Source organism: Athene noctua, chromosome 13, assembly GCF_965140245.1.
Source record: "Athene noctua chromosome 13, bAthNoc1.hap1.1, whole genome shotgun sequence".
NCBI lineage: Eukaryota > Metazoa > Chordata > Aves > Strigiformes > Strigidae > Athene > Athene noctua.
The window spans coordinates 1,843,592-1,861,235 of record NC_134049.1 but is presented as its reverse complement, the minus strand read 5'-3'; the positions used below and the strand labels follow the sequence as shown (position 1 = coordinate 1,861,235).

The window sequence follows — 17,644 nt, the reverse complement described above, 5'->3', positions numbered from 1 at the left end:
CACTCAGCTGGAGAACTGAATGAACTGCGTTTCACTGTATTTAAATGCCTCCTCTAGTCTCTTTCGACAGGCGTTCCAGCAAGTGTTTGTACGTAGAAACTTTAAGCAGACAAGTGTCTGTAGTGTTATAATCACTAGCAAGTAGAAAAAAATTTTAGTGAAAATGTGCAAAAAGGAAAATTTAAGATAAAGAGACCATATTCAAAATAACTTGTCACTAACAGTAACCGGACATAACTATATAATCTTAATAACAGACAATCAAACTTTCTGCTTCACAGCAGGTGGGAGGCAGTTCTGAGAAGTATAATCTAACTAATCTAGCTTTAATAGATGAGTAAAGTCATTCGAATTTCTGCCTAAATCCTGCATCAGCTGTAGAGTTGTACAAGGAAACTGCCCTCTGCACTGTCTCCTTGCAGTTTGTGATGGATGCATCTGCACGTGCCTTTAATTTTAGGAAGACGTGGCTACACAGCTTGTTGGAACCTGTAGCTCTGGAGGTTTCCAGTGAATCCAGGCTCACTGCAGACTGCCTTGTGGTATCACTGCTACAGCAGTGTAATTAACATTTCATTAGCTTTGTGTCCAAACCCCTTAGTCTGATTACACCGGATTCCACCCTTCAGCCCTCTTCATTAACCATTGCCTTCCCTCTGCTTACCTCCCCCTCAGGTGAGGCATTCTCCTCTCAGAGGAGGAGTTCACCCTAGCGTGGGGATGCAGCGCGGGAGGTTCATGTTTGAGCTGCACAGCTGAGATTTGAGCTGTGAGCAGTGAGAACTGGGATCGATGAGCCCCAGAGCAGCGAGAGCTGGTTCATATGTAGGTCACCACCTGCTCTCACTCAGGGGAAAGTCTGGCAGCTGCTGTCCCACTGCAGGCTCAGGGTTTTACCAGGGCTCGGTTCTTGCCTGAATCATATTGTGTGTGATGCTGTGGAACACTGGAACCTGGACAGCCTGCCTCAACAGTGGTATTTCCATCAGGCCCGAAGTGGGAGGTGCCTGCGTGTTACACACCCTGTCTCTGTGTGTAAGTCACATTAACCATCTCCTGCATTTGCTTTTGTTTCCAAACAAAACTCGTATTGGTTCAGCAAAATCCCTCACGTGTTTTAAATTCATTTGGAGTGTCTGCAAATAGTTTCTGGCTTTAGCCTCTCCAAATGCTGTAAAGGCAAATTTTCCTTCTTTACATACATAAAATATTAAAAAGTATAAAAAATTATATAAAATCATAAAAATAAGTGTAATGCATACAAATGTCTATTTGTGGGTATGTTATATATATAGTGTATAGTCTGTATTCCCCAATGATACTTAACCTCTTTCAAAGTAAATATTAGCTGAGCAGTTTAAAAATACAGAAGTACCATTAAAAGTAATATTTCATCATCTAAGGCTGTTCCACCAAACTGTGCTCTGTAGCCTCATGCTACTCGGGGCTACTGCCTTGGTTTCCATTCAGCTTCCATTCTATCATTATTTATACAGCAAATAAGATATCCTGAAACTTAGCTCGGGGCTTGCCTCAGTCTTCATGCAGATGAGTTACTGAAAGCCACAGGACTGGATTTATCCAAGTGGCACTCATACAGATGTTGTGTATTGATTGCACAGAACATGACAAAATAAAAACAAAGCAAAATAAAAACAGACATTTGTCCTACAAACTGGCAAAATCAGTGATGAGAGAAGTTGAAAGCTCTGTCTTCCTCAAAGTAGCCTTTACAGATTTGTCTCGGGGTAATACAGATGTAGATTTTAATTCTGCTTCCCACTGTGCCTGAGATTGCTTTCTCCACCCTCAGACAGTTTTCCAGAGTGCAAAATATATTTGCTTGTCAACAGTTTAGCCTTTTTATTCTTAAACTCAGAAAACTTTGCAACTATTACTTTGTAAATTAACTGAATTTTGCTATCTGTATTAAAGAACAGAATTTCACATTCTGTGATTCACATCCACAACCATGAACAGCTGGCTCAGCTACGTGCCATTGCAGGTGTTTTATGTGAAATACAGGTCTTGGATAAGATGCTGGCCTAAACGTGAACTGGCTTTGTCTTCTACAGCTGCCTTTCAGTTAGTTAGGCTTAAGCATGCACTAGCTTCTGTGGAAAAAAAAAAAAAAAAAAAAAAAAATCTTTGACATAGAAACAAGGTCTTGTAATAAAAGCATAATGTGCACCAGGGAAAGCTCTTGTGAGTGATAGTAAGTATCCCATCCAGCATTCATTCCTGGCTGGCAAGCACTCTCGCCGGCATGTGTGGTGGTTGATTGTCAGTGATACTGGTCACCATCTACCGTCACTGCTTCTGAACCTCACCTTTATTGCGGTTGCTTCAGACACTGAAGCTGTTACATTTGTAGTTCAGCTGAGTAAGTAGCAGTGTGATTAATGATACTTTTTTTAAATATTCCGCAGTGACCACAAAACCAATTTCAATTAAGTGTTGTTGAAATTCCCTTTCTGTCATTCTAAATGCTGTTAATAGATAAAAGTTAATTGAGGTTAAGATAACATTTAATTAATTCACTATGACACTAACATAGTGTCGTATCTATTCAAAGAGGTACGGGGTCCGCTGCCGTGGTCATATTTGGACTGAAAGTGAGAAGTACAGGGAACGGACATTTAAACTTGGAGGATAATGGGCATGTTTGTTTTGTGACTTAGTGATTGAGTGACAAGACCCCTTTCTGTCCCTGACAGCGGTGTAGAAGAGCATGTGCAGACATACCTCTGTGTGGCAGAGATTGTGTGTGTCCATACACAGATAAAAATATTTCTTTTCCTGTTTGGTTCTCTGCAATTAAGTTAGTTATTGGGCAATGATAAAGAAATCTGATCCTTCTGTCAAGAAAAGAGCTGAAAAATACTTTTGTCCAGGAAACTGTAGATGAAGAATTCATCAATCAAAACTATAGCAACAAAATCTAGCTGTAAAGGCATATTTTAGTAAGATTTAAAAGTACAACATTCTCGATATAAGTTTGTAAGTGGGGAATATTAATACATACTTATAACAATATAAAAAGGTGCAAAAAGCAGGCTTTTAGTCAAGAGGAGTGAAAAACCACTGCTTTACTTACCAACTTTTAATTAATAACTGGAGAGCCATGTTGGTAATCCCCCTGATATATCAGCGTGTCACGTCCTTCCTCAAGATTATTGCCAAAAATGTGATGGGGCATCTCGGCTTCTCTGCTTCGGATGTGAAACTGCTTCAGTCCTCTCCATTTGCAAGGGGTATACAAGAATCCCTTTTCCCTGGATTCAAAAATAATGAAATAACAGATTGGTTTTGCTCACAGATTTAGAATCCTTAGCAAGGCAACACCTTCACAAGCCTCTCTTCTGCATATTCGTATGTACCTTTTCCCAGTATTTTTATGAGTCCAGGGATTTTTTTTATTTTTTTTTCCCCTCCTACTTTGTGGTGTTTTGCTCTGCCTCTCAGTTTGTGGTTCTGCCAGTTAATCTATGAGTCCCTGGAAAATCTCTGTGCAGAATACATCGGGCAATAGCTTTTGTTATTTTGGCTATTAAAAGATAAAGGGAAATCTAACCGCTTCTTCATTTAAAGCAAAGAGCATAGCAGCTGTTAGGGCCAATAAGTTCAGTTTATAATGCAAAACAAAACAAGAAATGTTCCTTATCATTGACTTGTTCAGTATTTATGGTGTAGAGTATAAAAGTTCTGCCTCAGCAGACAATTTTACCTGCACTCAGTTTCAACACAACAAAGAATTTAAGAATGTATTTAATTAAGGTGTGGACATGCACTAAAAATCAAGTCTCTGTTGATCTTCTTTGCTGACCTGGCTGTCTCTGCACTGGGTATGATTTTTTTGATGTACGTCTGCGGCCAGGAACAGTCTGTCATACAATCTACTTTAAGTTGGACAGACAGGCTTTGTCCAAAATTTCTGAAGATTCCTCAGGTGTCACTCTTTCCAACCAAGCAGCAATCTGTAGGTGGATATCCCATAATATTTTCTCTAATGTAAAATAAATTCAATCTTGTTTGAACAGGGTAAGAAACAAGAAGTTCCTAAAGAAGAACAGGGACCAACAACAAAGAATTTGGATTTCTGGGCACAGCTTATTACTCTGATGGTCACCATCATAGATGAAGATAAAACAGCATATACACCTGTCTTGAACCAGTAAGTAATTACTTTCCTCATAAAAATTAAAAATCATGGATTTATTAAAGTAAGGACAGGAAATTCACCGGAATCATTAGTTGCGTTTTAAACGTAATCTAGGTAGAGATGTTTAAAAATGCAAAATATAACACTGACATGCTTCGATAAAGGCTTAGTGCTCTGGTCATGGTAAGAGAACCTTTTGTTTTAGGAGCGCTAAAGCTGTGGTATAGGAACCATCCCAAAGAGTTAAGTAGCAAAATATGATGCAAGAGAGCTAAGGGGAGAGACAGAAGGGAAAGTTAAGTGAAACAGTGTGATGGCATCAATGTTAAGATTGGCACACAAAGTGTTCAAATCATGCTGAGACTTTCTTAGGCGTTACAATAGAGTTTAGGGATGTATTTGGGGAAGAATAATGAACTTCAGAAAAAAACCCTCTTCCAATTTATGATTGGCAAGAGAGAAAGCCTAGCCAAGCTGACCAGAGAATTTATAAATGGAGAGCAATATCCGGGGCTTACCAGAGACGGAAGCTGACTTCTCAGAATTGAAGACGTAACAGATGAGGGAGGTACAAGCAATAACCGAGACAAGTTGAATATCTTATGGCTGATGCACTGGTAGAGAAGAGAGAGACAATCGACAAACCCAGGAAGAGGGGACGGTGCTGGGGTTGGAACCGAAGCGTACAGCTGTGGTGCAAGGGAACACGTCTCACAGGTTAAGGCTGGAGAAGCAGATGCAGTAATTGAAATGTGACCACATGAGGGCCTAGGGAAAAGTTTTTGCTCTTTTAGCTTTTTGGAGCTATTTTACAGAAAGATTCTAGAAACTATGGGCATGGTCTAGCTGTGATGACTTATGCAAAAGTTGAAATTGAAGCTTATACCTGTATTATAGCTAAAGAATTAATAGAAGTGTCTGCAGTGGCATTTAATTAAAGGATCTGAAGGGGAGCAAGAACAAGTCTTTTTCAGCCCCAGTAGGGTAGATACTGAAAGGCTCTGTACATGGAGATGGGTTTGTCTCTTGAGAAAAGGTACTGCACTTCCTATGGACCCGAAGAAACATCCTGGTGATAACTACAAGTTGGAAGAGATTTCATTGCCTTTTGGTTTCTTCCTTTCCTTTAAATATACGAAGGATTGTTTCAGTCCTGGATAATAAACATCTCTCTGTTCAATCATTTCCTGCATTGACCTTACTAAGGAACAAGTTCTTACCCTACAGAGGAAAGAAATCTCTTTTCCTGTTTTCTCCATTTATACAACTTAGTGTGAAATTTGACTGTAATGAAAGCTCAGTTCTTTGTCTGGCTATGTAACAAACATACTTATTATAAAACATCTAACTGGAACAAATACATACATGTATTTCATTTCAGTCTCTTCATTTAAATTAATCAAGAGTAATTGGGGGTTAATTATCCTAAAAATTGTTCTAGTTACATTCTTAAGCAAACGTGAGGGAGAAAGGAAAAGGATAAAGAACAGCTTTCCTCTGAGGGGATGAGGAGGTTCCCAGAACTACAGCTGAGTGATTGTGTGAAATGTGAAAAGATAATCAGCAGCGGATTGAAGTTGGGACAGAGTAAGGGAGAGAGTTTGCTTGTGTGACTTCTCTCCTATTTTCACTGTAGTTTTGGAAGTGGAAGGGTGAACTCAAGGAATAAAGTGTCTTCAAGATATAGGAGACATCAGGAGCAAGAAATAAAGAGGATGTGGGAGGAAAAACTTGAAAAATTGTTCAGAGTTGCTTTGGATCTGTTTTTTTAAAAGAAAAGCTTCTTCCAACACAAAAGCAGCATGTAAAAACTGTTGAGAAAAATGACAGACAGCCTCTTCCCCCTTGATTACCCCAGAAAAGAAAATGGATGCTAAGAAAATTTAAGTGGAATGCATAAGAATATTGCAAACCTGTGACTCCTTATCAAAAATCTCTGGCCATGCCGTGTCTCAGTGGAATCTTCAAGCCTATGTCCACTTGAATCCTTTGCAGAAATGAGGTTGCTGGACATCCCCAGGAGAGCTCCAAGCATTCTGATAGGAGTGTTCACGATGGATACGTATCATATTGTTCAGATTTTTTTTTTCCCTCAACTAGTTTTGGAAACCCTATTTTTATATTAAAAAAGATGCTGTGATAGAGCAGTTTGAACTGTGTCAGACTGTGAATGCAGATGGAACCTGACGTGATTGCCTCAGCAAACATTGCAGCAGCTGAAAGGCCACATCAGACCCTTCAACGCCAGTTGTGGGAGCAACCTTCTGATCTTATATGACACAAGAAATGACAAGTTTGAGGGAAAAACATGAAGTCTGGTATTTAAGTAGTAAAATTCTCATTCTACTAGTTAAAACAATGTAAGTTGTGATTAGAACCTGATTCACAAGCAGATCTAGGACCTCCTGGCACTTGTCGAATTGCATTGTACACGCTGCGAGACAGCAGAAATTGCTGTGAAAATAAAATATCTGTTCAATTAAAAGGAACAACAAGTCCCAAGACAAAATCTTCCACGGAAATGCTGTTTTCATTAGAGTAAGAAATATGTGATAGGATCAGTGCTTATTTACATGAAGATGTACCTAGATTCTTGGTTCCTTTATTACAGCAGAAGTACTAGATGTCTCCTTGCTGGGAATGACCAGCTGAGCCGTTGCACCCAAGCACGGCACCAGTGTGCTCCTTGTCTTCCATTTCTGTTGCTGTCTGTTTTAAAAGTACTTCAGGCTTTTTCTGTGTGCAGCTCACACAACTTAGAGATCGTATCTCAGTCCTTGATTTGCAAAAATAAACCCTAGACTCTCCAACGTAGTTCTGACTAACCATTTGACTCGTTTCTTATGAAGTCCATCTCTGCAGTATGAGGAGACTTGACCTCTTTCTCTGGAGCTTGTTGCAGTGCTTGGCATACCCTTGGCTTTATTTGGATTAGTTTGTGAATCCAAGCCCCAGCTTTAGCATCCATGAACTTCTTGCTCACAGCAAGAAATCATGCTAAGAAATCCTTGAGCTGTCTGCAACTTGTTTGGAATTGAATATTTTCAGTCTTGTAGTGAGGGATGGTTTCTCACCGAGCTCGTTCATCTGTAGATGACGTTTCTCTTACATCAGACTTCAGTAAGTAATGGAGAGTCAGCCCTGCATGTCAGTCTGTGTATTTTGTCAGAGAACCAAAGAACTTCTGCATTAATCTAACACCTGGGTCTGAAGAATTTGATGAGAATTTTTTTGATATGGTGAATTTAAAAGACTCTTCCTGGGGACTTGTTTCTTTATATTTTAATGTTGATTAATTTTTGCTTTCAATTTTGCTTTTATTTTTATATATGTCGGTATTTGCCTTCAGTTGTGACCCCAGATGCAGATAAGTCAGTGGTGACTGCTGTCAGCTGTGGCATATAACTCTGCTGAGCAGTGTCCGAGTATTCTATGTGAAGGTCACCTTTAAGGAAAACAAATACAATTATATTGCCGCTTCTGTCATTATTCTTAGCCAGAACAATATATTACAGTTGAAAAAACATTGCTGTTACTTCTGACATTTGGAGCCAAACTCGAGATGTGCCAGAACTCTCTATAGCACAAACTGGCAGTTGTACTCACAGTTGTCAAGTACTGGTTTTAGCATTATGACAGGATCTCAGGAAGGAATGTAAGATAATATGGAATTTATAAGGTGTCTTCCTTTTTACAATACTATTTTTAGGGTCCTCCAGGCAGTTTTAACGGTGGCCAAAAATTTCAAGCCTAAACTCTTATCCTTCTTCTTTATCTATAGATTTATAGATGTGAGAATTAGAAAACTAAGAGGATGTTGAAAATATTAAATCTAAATAATAGAAGCAAAACCATCTGAACAGATTAATACTGAAGAATAATAGGCATAATAAAATCTCAGTCATGTTCTGCTCTGCAGTTTACATCACTGTTTATTGTATATGTTCCTAATAGGAGCATTTTTCATAATGCTGATAATTCGGCCTGTCAGTCAGACAGTGAAATATGTCTGACCATACTAAATGCGTCTCTCTGACAGAGTGCAACCTGGGAACAAGGGAAGAGAAAGCTTTGGGGAATCACGGACTTGGAGATAAATATCAAATGTTAACTGATCACCTGGAATTTTCTGTTCTTATGAATTTCACTTTTTCTCTGAATTTCCATGTAACAGTATGTGCATATAGATTTTTACATCTGTATGTATATTAAAGTGAACTAGCACCTTGCCCTGGTTGGGAAGAGGGCTCAGAAGGAAGATGTAAAAGCTGAAGTTCTGCTGACTGACATTCACCTGTCACAGAATCTTTAGCAGCCACTTCTACTTTGTCTTCTTCCCCATTCACTGTCCTGTCTTTTTAAACTGTGAGTTTTGAAAGGCAGTGGTTGTCTCTTATTATGTATTTTAAAGTTCCTGCATAGTAATTTCTTAAACCTGCCAGAAGCCTCTAAGTGCTACTGTAATGCAAATAATAAATTATTATTATTATTACATGAGTAATCTTAGAAATATGAGTAACCAAATTAAAGTAAGCATGACTACTGATATATAAAGCCATCCCTTGAGGAAAATTGTGGCAGGAGTGGTGCCTACCATAGCCATACTACTTACACTTCCCCACAGGAGAGAAGACTTGCACTTACATGTAGTACCTATACACATTTCTGTGAAGTCTTCGTGAGTATTCTGCCTTCTCAAGTAGTGCAGGTGCCCTTATATTCTTAATCGAATGCACAATGGTATTAGAACAATGGGGGAGATTGTTTAAAATCCATAGTAACAGTTGGGGAGATTAAAAACACATGGTAGTATAAACTGTGAAGTAGACATGACACAATTTTAGCCCTTCCCTTAGAGCAGGTACAAACCACACAGCAAGTTCCAGAGACTAAAAGCATACTGTGAAAATTGCCAGTATTGTCCAGGAGCTCCTGGCAGATGGGAAGCCACTAGAGGTGTCCTTGATTCTTTCCTAGAAGAAGAGAGACTGGAAAAAAGTCCTGCAGGTGTTAACCAGCTTGTCACTGGGACAGATTGCTTCATAACAATCAAATCAACAAAAATGAACATAATATTCATTGAAATAATACAGACATTTCCCATGTTGCTCACACAAACAGTCCTGCTGGTTGGAGTTAAACGGAACGTTCCTTTCAAGCTTATAGTTTTACAGTTGGTTTCTCTACTTGCTTTGGTAGGACTGTTCTGTATTGGCGCTTAGACTTAGCACAGCGATGCTGGACTGTGTTTGACAGTAGATTTCAAGCCCAGTCTAGGTCAGCCTGCTCCCATCTCTGCTCCTCTGAAGGGGATGTGCAGAGTGACGCGGTGCGGAAGATGCGGGTCATGGTGTCGAATGAGATTTCTATCACCGCCTTGCACGGTTAGTTCTAACTACAGGTAGCTGAAGGAGCAAGATGTCTTGCATTAACAGCAGCACAGAGGTCAGTGCACCTGGGCTCCGTGCCCACCAACGCGAGGTCTGGGATGTGGCAGAAGAAATACCTAAAACGCTGGCTGCTTGGAAGGTGCCACCTCTGCCACAGTTGGTGAAGTTGAACAACCTTCACGGGTAGGCACTGTGGGTTTCAAGTGGGTGAAGAACCTCACTTCTGGCACGCTGGGGACAAGTGTGGAAGGAAGCTTCTGTTTCTGATATGCCACCTTTATGCCTATTTGAAATTCTACAAGGCTTTAAATTATTTTCTTGAGATCTATTTTAGTGTGCCCACACTTCCATAAGAACTCTGTCAAATGGAAATGAAGTGGATAATTGAGACTTTTGTGGATAATATGATGTTTAAAATGCTTGTTTCAATGGATTTCTCTTGGGTTTGTATTTAAAATATTCAAGAGATTGTTTGATTTGAGGAAGGAATTAGGTCATTTGGATTTCTTTTTTTTTTTTTTTAATCTATGAAAATCTCAAATATTCTTAATTCCAGGGGTGTTTTTAATAGCCTCTTTTCAGGCTTTGATAAAGTAGCTCTCATAAACCATGACATTTGTTACTAAAACAAATCTCATGCAGTAGAGGAATGTTAATCAAAACATGGTACCATGAAAAGCTCAGCTACCACTTTAGCAATTTAAGGAAGGACCTTAAGAAGAGACAGACCTGTAGCTGCTAAACACCTGAGCCAACTGTTTCATGTTTTTCATAAGCTATCCGATTTATCTGAAGTTGAGGAGTTATCTGCCACACAAATAGATGTTTCTTGATTTAAAATGTCATGTGAGGGAATTTGTGCAATGTTCATCAAATTACTTGGGCCCCTGACATTAGACCAAGGGAAGTTTTTACTTGAAGATTGGATGGTTCATATAATTGTAGAAAACACAAAATATAGTAAGTGCGTACTAGGGGAATTATTTTGTGGAAATATTTGCTTTTCTGCTGTGCAGCTGTAAGCACCATTTGTAGCAGCAGGTGAGCTGATGCAATGTGATTGATTGCAGGTTTCCTCAAGAGCTGAACATGGGAAAAATCAGCGCTGAAATCATGTGGACTCTGTTTGCCCAGGACATGAAATATGCTCTGGAAGGTAATTAGAACAAACGATTAATTACACTAGAGAATTCACCAAGACTGATTTCCACTGCAGATAACACCTGGCATCAGATTTCTGTGTGTGGTAAGAGCTTTCTGGCATACTTGTTTGAGATGTTTCGGAGGTTAGTGAAAAAGAAGTGTTGTAAAGGAAGAAAGTCATTGCACTGTGACTATATGAAGTTACCTGTGGAAGGAGGAGACAAAAGGACTGAAACTGGAAATTCTGTTTCCTGTTACCTAAATGTGACAAAATCATCAATGTCCAAAGAACCACAAATATGCTTGCTAGAGAACATAAGAAGCATTCCATATTTTCTTACTAGCTGAAAATGGCTCACTTTGCTGGTAAGAAACAGGTACAGATGAAGTTATGGAGAAAAAGCTCACAGACAATTAAACTTTGTGTGTTCAAAAGGTTGAGGTTTTACACCCTCTAGTTCCAACAGAATCAAATGTAATTTTCTCTTATCCTTTAAGATAGTTCTGTGGTTAACCATAAATAAAATATACTTTCTCTTTTCTATAGCAGATAATCTCCAACTAATGGTTTCAAACCCACTCATTAATAGATGGTTGTTGCAGAAAGCCAAGGAAAAATACCTGCACGAAACTTTTTTAAAAATACTGAAGAGCAGGAATAAAGGAAATAGTCTTAATTAGTGATAGAAATATTGCCAGCTCATGTACATGTATTCACTGAACTTCTAGATCACTATTAAAATCATGACTCTTGAAATTAAGTTGGTCAAATTCTCCTTAACTAGTATTTATTTTTGCAGAATAAAGACTGGTAGTTTCTGTGGTTTCATTCCTAAGCAGGAACCTCAGTAAATCAAGTCACAAAACATAGATCAGCATGCTGTTTCTCCCTCCAGCTTTGCTGGTTTTTAAATCACTAATTATTTCCATGGATATTCCACAGACTGAATTTGATTCTCCAGTTGTTAATGGCAATAATTTTTTTTTTCTCCAAATTCTATAAGATTACAGGCAGTATGGTCACACTGGATCCTCTTGGATTTAGTGGAGTTTGTTGAAGTGCGCTGCACTCCGCCATGTCAGCCTCGCCTCCCAGGCTATTAGCATAGGCTGCCATCTGTCCGTGTGTAGTGTCCCGGGCTCTGATTGCAATCTTCGCCTGATTCAATTTAGTGTTAATCTCCTGAAGCAGCATATTTTGTGTTAGCAAGTTGATTCCTTTCTGCATCCAATTAAGAAGCAATGAAATAGTCCAACACTGTTTGCAAAAGGATTGATGATGTGATCAAAAGATTAAACCAGCCCATCCGAGATCCTGTTTCTGATTTTTCCGACCTTACATATTCCCAGATATATCCGGACACTCCCATCAGCTTAAATTCAGGGAAGGAGGGTGTCGTAACTCCATTCTCTAACACAAGACCAGTACGGGAGCATCCAGTGTACATTCCTTTTTCCAGAGAGCAGTTCAGACTGGCTGTTGAGGCTGTGTCCTCCTGCTGCCCCGTGAATGCCCCCTGTTCCTGCTGGGGGGTGGATGGAGCCGCAGGTGGTGCTGGGGAGAGTCGCTGCTCCTCGGCGGAGCTGCCTCCACTCCTCGGCAGTGGGAGCCAGCAGCCCCTGAGCCAGGCCCAGCAGCCGTTACACCTCTGCCTCCTGCTCCCCCTTGATCCTTGCCCAGGGCGGTTCAGCTCGGAGGCTCCCGTCGTGACGCGGGAAGGCAGAAGGAGCAGCGGCTTCCATAGCAGTGGCTTCTTGCTGGAGAAGAGCCCAGCAGCTGCGTGGCTCTAGTAGAGGGCAGCGTGTTTGCAGGTGCCGGGGGGTGCCTGCTGCCGGGGGACACACCTCGCTTGGGGGTGAGGGAGGAGAGGGCACCCCGAAGCACAGACCAGGTCCCCTCAGCTGCTGGGGTCAGGCTACACTGTGCCAAGCTGACCAAACGGTGCTGAAATCTGGTATCGAGTTCATCACTTCATTCCAGGTTTTCTTCCAGTTTAAATTAGTAACAATGTTTAGCCTTTGCATAGTATTGAATGTTTTATGCAAACTTTAGCAAATCAACTCCACACCAGTTTTATTTTTTTCTGATTTTAAGGATCTTGAGATTACTTCATAGTAATTTTTCATGCAGAAGGTATCGCATTTGAGGGACCTGGTGTTGTTAGAACTGTCAGTGTTAGGTCAGTGGTTGGACTTGGTGATCTTCAAGGTCTTTTCCAACTGAGATGATTCTGTGAGTCTGTGATTTTTCTCTTTGAGAGCTGACTTCAGTAGATTTTTTACTTCTTTGCAGGTTATTCATGGATTAACAGTGATTTTCATGATAGATTATATATTGTTGTTTGGCATCTAGTTTACACAAGCATATCTGAGCTTGTTGATATTTTGGTACAGTCTGGTCCTCAAATTATTCTGCATTTATGGTACAAACAAATGAGAACAGAGACAGAATTTCACCAGCAGTGCAAGTGATCTGTTACTGATTTCATAGGGTAAGAAATCTTTTCCTTGCCAAGTACGAAGATGTGAAGGTTAAAAGACGATGAGAGAGTAATGAGCTGGAATCAGATGTGCAATTACAAAAGTGTTTTATTCTGTGTCCTCAGAAACGTCTTTTTCAGATATTTGGTATCTCTTAACTTTTGAATAGGTCAGATCAAATGTCCGGAGCTATCCAGGCTGTTAAAAAGAGAACATTCTAATTGCTGTTATTATGATAATCTAATTCTGGTAGTGGCCAGAAGTCAAGACCAGCATCATGCCAGAAATTAATTAGCTGCTGTGTAAATACAGCAATAGACAGTCTCAATCCTGCAGAGCGAACGTTCTGAAGTGTCAGGCCTTAGGGAAAACAGGAGAAGAACAAGAAAGTCATTATACCATTTTATGCATTTAACGTAAGCTTGCTTTTTCAGCTTGCTGTTATCCTCAGTGTGTAAGCCGATATCATCTTCCTGGTCCTCTGACAGATTCCTCTTTCATGACAGTAACTGCTAAAGACAAGAGGCAGGTCTGTGATTTGATGCTGAGCACAAAGAGCACAGAGAGAGGAAAAAACCCACCAAAAAGGCTAATGCAGCCCAGAGAAAGGTCACACCATTTGGTGGCAGACTTCAAGTCTATTTTCACTCCAACCTGAGAATTTACAAATGTTTCTCTTAAGACAGAATGTAATCTTGGCTTAGAAAGAAACCCCAGAGCAGATTTGGGAAGGTGGGGCTGAGGTTATGGAAGGGAAAACAGGGCAGCGTCCACCAGGATGCAGGATTTCATCAGGGTGTCAAAATATGAAACCTTTTTATTTGAATGAATCTCATTCTGCATTCACGCATTTCAACAACTGTGTTACATCCTTGTTTTTCCAGAGACCTGAGGAACAGAGAGTCATGCGTAGTCTCATGGGGAATTCAGAGACCATCAAGGCAAAGACAAGGAGATTACAGTTGGGGTTAATGATAAGCTTTGGCAGATAGTCAATCAGACTGAGTGTGACATGACTGGAGGAGGAGGGAGTTAGACCTGTCCTTCGGTCAGCAAGAGCCGATGGTAACAGCACCCGCGTGCTCTGGGGCGGGAGGGCTCTCAGCATGGGAATGCAGTTACGTACCAGCACGCGTCCCCAGGCATGCCTGAAAAGCACTGTACCCATACCAAATGGCACTGTTTTGTTGAAGTTAATTAGTCCCACTAATTAAGACAGATAAAGTGGACAGAACTTCTCCCAGGAGCTAAATTCATATTTCTTCATGGCATTGTATTGTGCTGTATCGATGGGTCTTCTTGGAACTACCTCAGAGATCTCCAGTGTGGCACAACCTTGTCCCTGGGGACATGCCCACTGTATCATCTGGTTATTCCCTAACCCATTTTCTTTGATTTTTACATACTGAACCATAATCAGAATAATAAGCACCACTGTTTATACTGCAGTACAAGTCTACAGTAATCTGAATAAGTTAAAGCTTCTTTATGTCTGATTGTAGGTGTATTCATGGTGCCAGATGTTACTAGAAAAAAAAAAATTTATAGTGCATCAGTGAATGCCTGACTTAATTATTTAGTCTTAAAAGTTGTCACTCAATAACAGCAATGTATATTCCCCCATGTATTTAATAATGAAAGCTCTGTCCTTATTTAATCGTGTTTTAACCACTGAATATTAATCTCGTTCTGAAACTTTATTAGCTCTTACTCAGGCAGCCACTGATTGTCAAACATTTGTGTATAAACTTTTCCTGAATGTTGCCTAATTGCGAGAGAGACAATTTTGCTAGTCAGCATAGACTAGTACTGCCATGCTGGATAGGTCAGACTGCGAATGGCGCTTCAAATGAACCCTGCACTGATGAATAATTGTGGGTTAATTACAGCTCTCATGGTTCCGTCCTGTCCACGGACCAGTGAGTTCAGTAAGCAAGGGAGCAGTACTGTGTTCAGCTGAAGGGGCTCTGCGTCCCCTGTAGGGTCAGGAAGAGTTCTGTCTTACACCGAGGGCCACTCAGGAATTCCCCAGCTATCTCAGCCCAGAAGAATAATTTGCCTCTTCTTTCTTCTCGTCTTTAGTTACTGTTCTTCCCCAGTAAGATGACCCAACTTCATTGCAACTCACATTTTTACAAAAATTAGAGTTATGTCTTTTGTCTGATATAATTTTATGACTGGGGGGAAGAAAAGAAAACTCAAGCCAAATTGTGACTTTGTCCCCACAGAAATTCATTTAAAGGACCTGCACTGCTCTGTGCAGCTCTGCTTGTGCTGGCTGGAGGAAGCCTCCATCCTCCTCCTCCTCCAGGACGTGCCCCTGAGGCAGCCGTGTAGGGCAGCACCAGGGCTTAGACCCGAGGCGCTGCACCGCTTCCTGAGCTCCCTGGATTCGCCCCGTGAATCCATCCACCTTTTGGACTTCTTTCCATTTACAAACAGTAACCAAGGGCAGCTTGCTTAATACAAAATATTTATCTTTATCAACTAGAATAAAACTTTTGAGTAAAAGAAAATTTAAAATATCAAGCAACCTCAATGCTAGTTTTAATCCTGCCTACTGTTAAGCCGCACACTAGGACACTTTGTAAAAGCTTTACGCAGCGAACAACTGTCCTTCTCCCGGGCTCTGAGTTATTAAGCTGAAGACTCAGTCTTTTACTTTCAGGACTTTTCCACAAACAGAGGTTCACTAGTGCCCTTTTTCTTCTGTAGGAGCACAGGCAACGTTCCTCTCACAGGCAAGTGCATTAATTCTAACTTAAATATTTGATACTGGTTCCAGCACCCCTACGAGAATAGGAGAAATCCATTAAAACTGCTTTTTCCCCACATTATCTTTTAATAAGTCTTAAGTGCAATTTGCTGGGTAACAATTAGAGAACACCTCTGTGTTGCCTTTGCTTCTGCGTCACAGGCAGAGCCGGGTACAACACGGGTACTTACTGAAGCTCCACCTCACATTTATCCTGCGGCCTGATTCTCGCTGGTTTGTACTTCATCCTATTAATCACTTATAAAATGCTACCATGCCTATTTGATAGTATTTTATGCTCACTTTGCACTCTTGTGACAAGCCAAAGAGCAGAGAATCGAGTCTAAATGTTTCCTTTGTGGAAAGATACTTTTTTTTTTCTTTTAAATGAAACAAGAAATAAATGAATGTAGCCTGTCATAAAAGTTGTGATGAAGATGCAGCTGTGTATGCAGCAGTTAAGACCCAATGCAATTAAGGCTGCCTTTATTACATTTATTATCTTTTTCCTCCCAGATCCAAGCATTATAACGTAGCATTAAATTATATGATAACATTTCCCGAGAAGCAGTGGTTTCCAAGAAGCATGTATATTCCTTCTTTATTTTGCAGGTTTTAGACATATTAGAGGTTTATGAAAGCCTTGTCAATGTAAATTGGATTCCTACACCAGCATTACTTTTCCTCTTTTATTAATTTCTGATTATGTGATTACTCTGAATAAATGCTGCAACTTCAGTACCGAGTATTTGTAACTTCCATCATGTTCTTCAGTACCAGGGCTTTAATCTTCATCGTAGATCTCGTATCAGACAGGATGGACCATTTCTTCTGCTCCATTCGTAGCTGCATGTCCTTGGGCTTTCCATGGTCAATTCATGCACAAAGGAAGAATTCCACTAACAGTAAAAAAGCACAGTTTAGATTATTTCAGTCCTTGGAAGCAACTGCTTATTTCCTCCTGTAATCAATAGTAGCCGTGTATATCCAAAGACAGAATGTTGTCTCTGAGTGTTTGTTCTTTGAATATTATTGATCTGTTCAGCTTTCATTCCACAAATTTCACTCTGATGTGGCATTGAAGGATAAAAGTTATACTGAGGTTGATTTTATTAAATTATTTGCTGTACTGACATTTTTCTTTGTCTTGGTGTGATGGATGCACTCGGCCCTCCACCCCCTGCCCCCTACCTTAAGTGATTTAAATCACTCATCTGCAACACTTAGTGGCAAACAGGACAGAGCAAGTTTATGCTTAATCAAGCTCCGTATCTTGCATCTCGAGTTGCCCTGTTGGTGATGTATCCATCCACTCTTCTGGAACTTTTCTGGCTAAATTTTCAATAAGGAGTAAAAAAACCATCTAAGTAATGTTAAGAAGATATCAAAGTTAATTTGCCTAAAGTACTTTGAAATTATTAGGCAGAATAACACAGTAGCTAAAAAATGGCAAATGCAGTGTTTTGTGTAGAAGATAGGGTTGTTTGCAGCAGATTCACACATCCTTCGTGGTATTGGGTGTTGCATCTCTCAGAGTATCTACCACTGGTATTCCCACAAGCAGTTCACCTCTTCCACGGGAGGCAGGTGTCCCTGAAGTCACTGTACCTGCTGCGAAACGGGAAGCGAAGCAGAGCACTCAGCCAACGGCCTCTCGCTTTGAGAGCGCCTCCTTGAATCTAAAAGGCAATGTCATAGCAGCTTTTAAAGTGC

General features: G+C 40.3%; 1 protein-coding gene across 4 annotated transcripts in view; it reads left to right on the top strand.

The window, feature by feature from the left end:
• UNC13C (unc-13 homolog C) overlaps nucleotides 1–17,644 on the top strand; it is a 152,409-nt gene that overhangs the window by 90,046 nt on the left and 44,719 nt on the right. For all 4 annotated transcript variants that reach the window (XR_012634452.1, XM_074916653.1, XM_074916652.1 and 1 more), the window contains 2 exons: nucleotides 4,041–4,174; nucleotides 10,623–10,708. Coding sequence is in view for 3 of the 4 variants with exons in the window: in XM_074916653.1 (XP_074772754.1) it covers nucleotides 4,041–4,174; nucleotides 10,623–10,708 (220 nt within the window). In the remaining variant the exon portion in view is untranslated. The remainder of the gene's footprint in view (nucleotides 1–4,040; nucleotides 4,175–10,622; nucleotides 10,709–17,644) is intronic.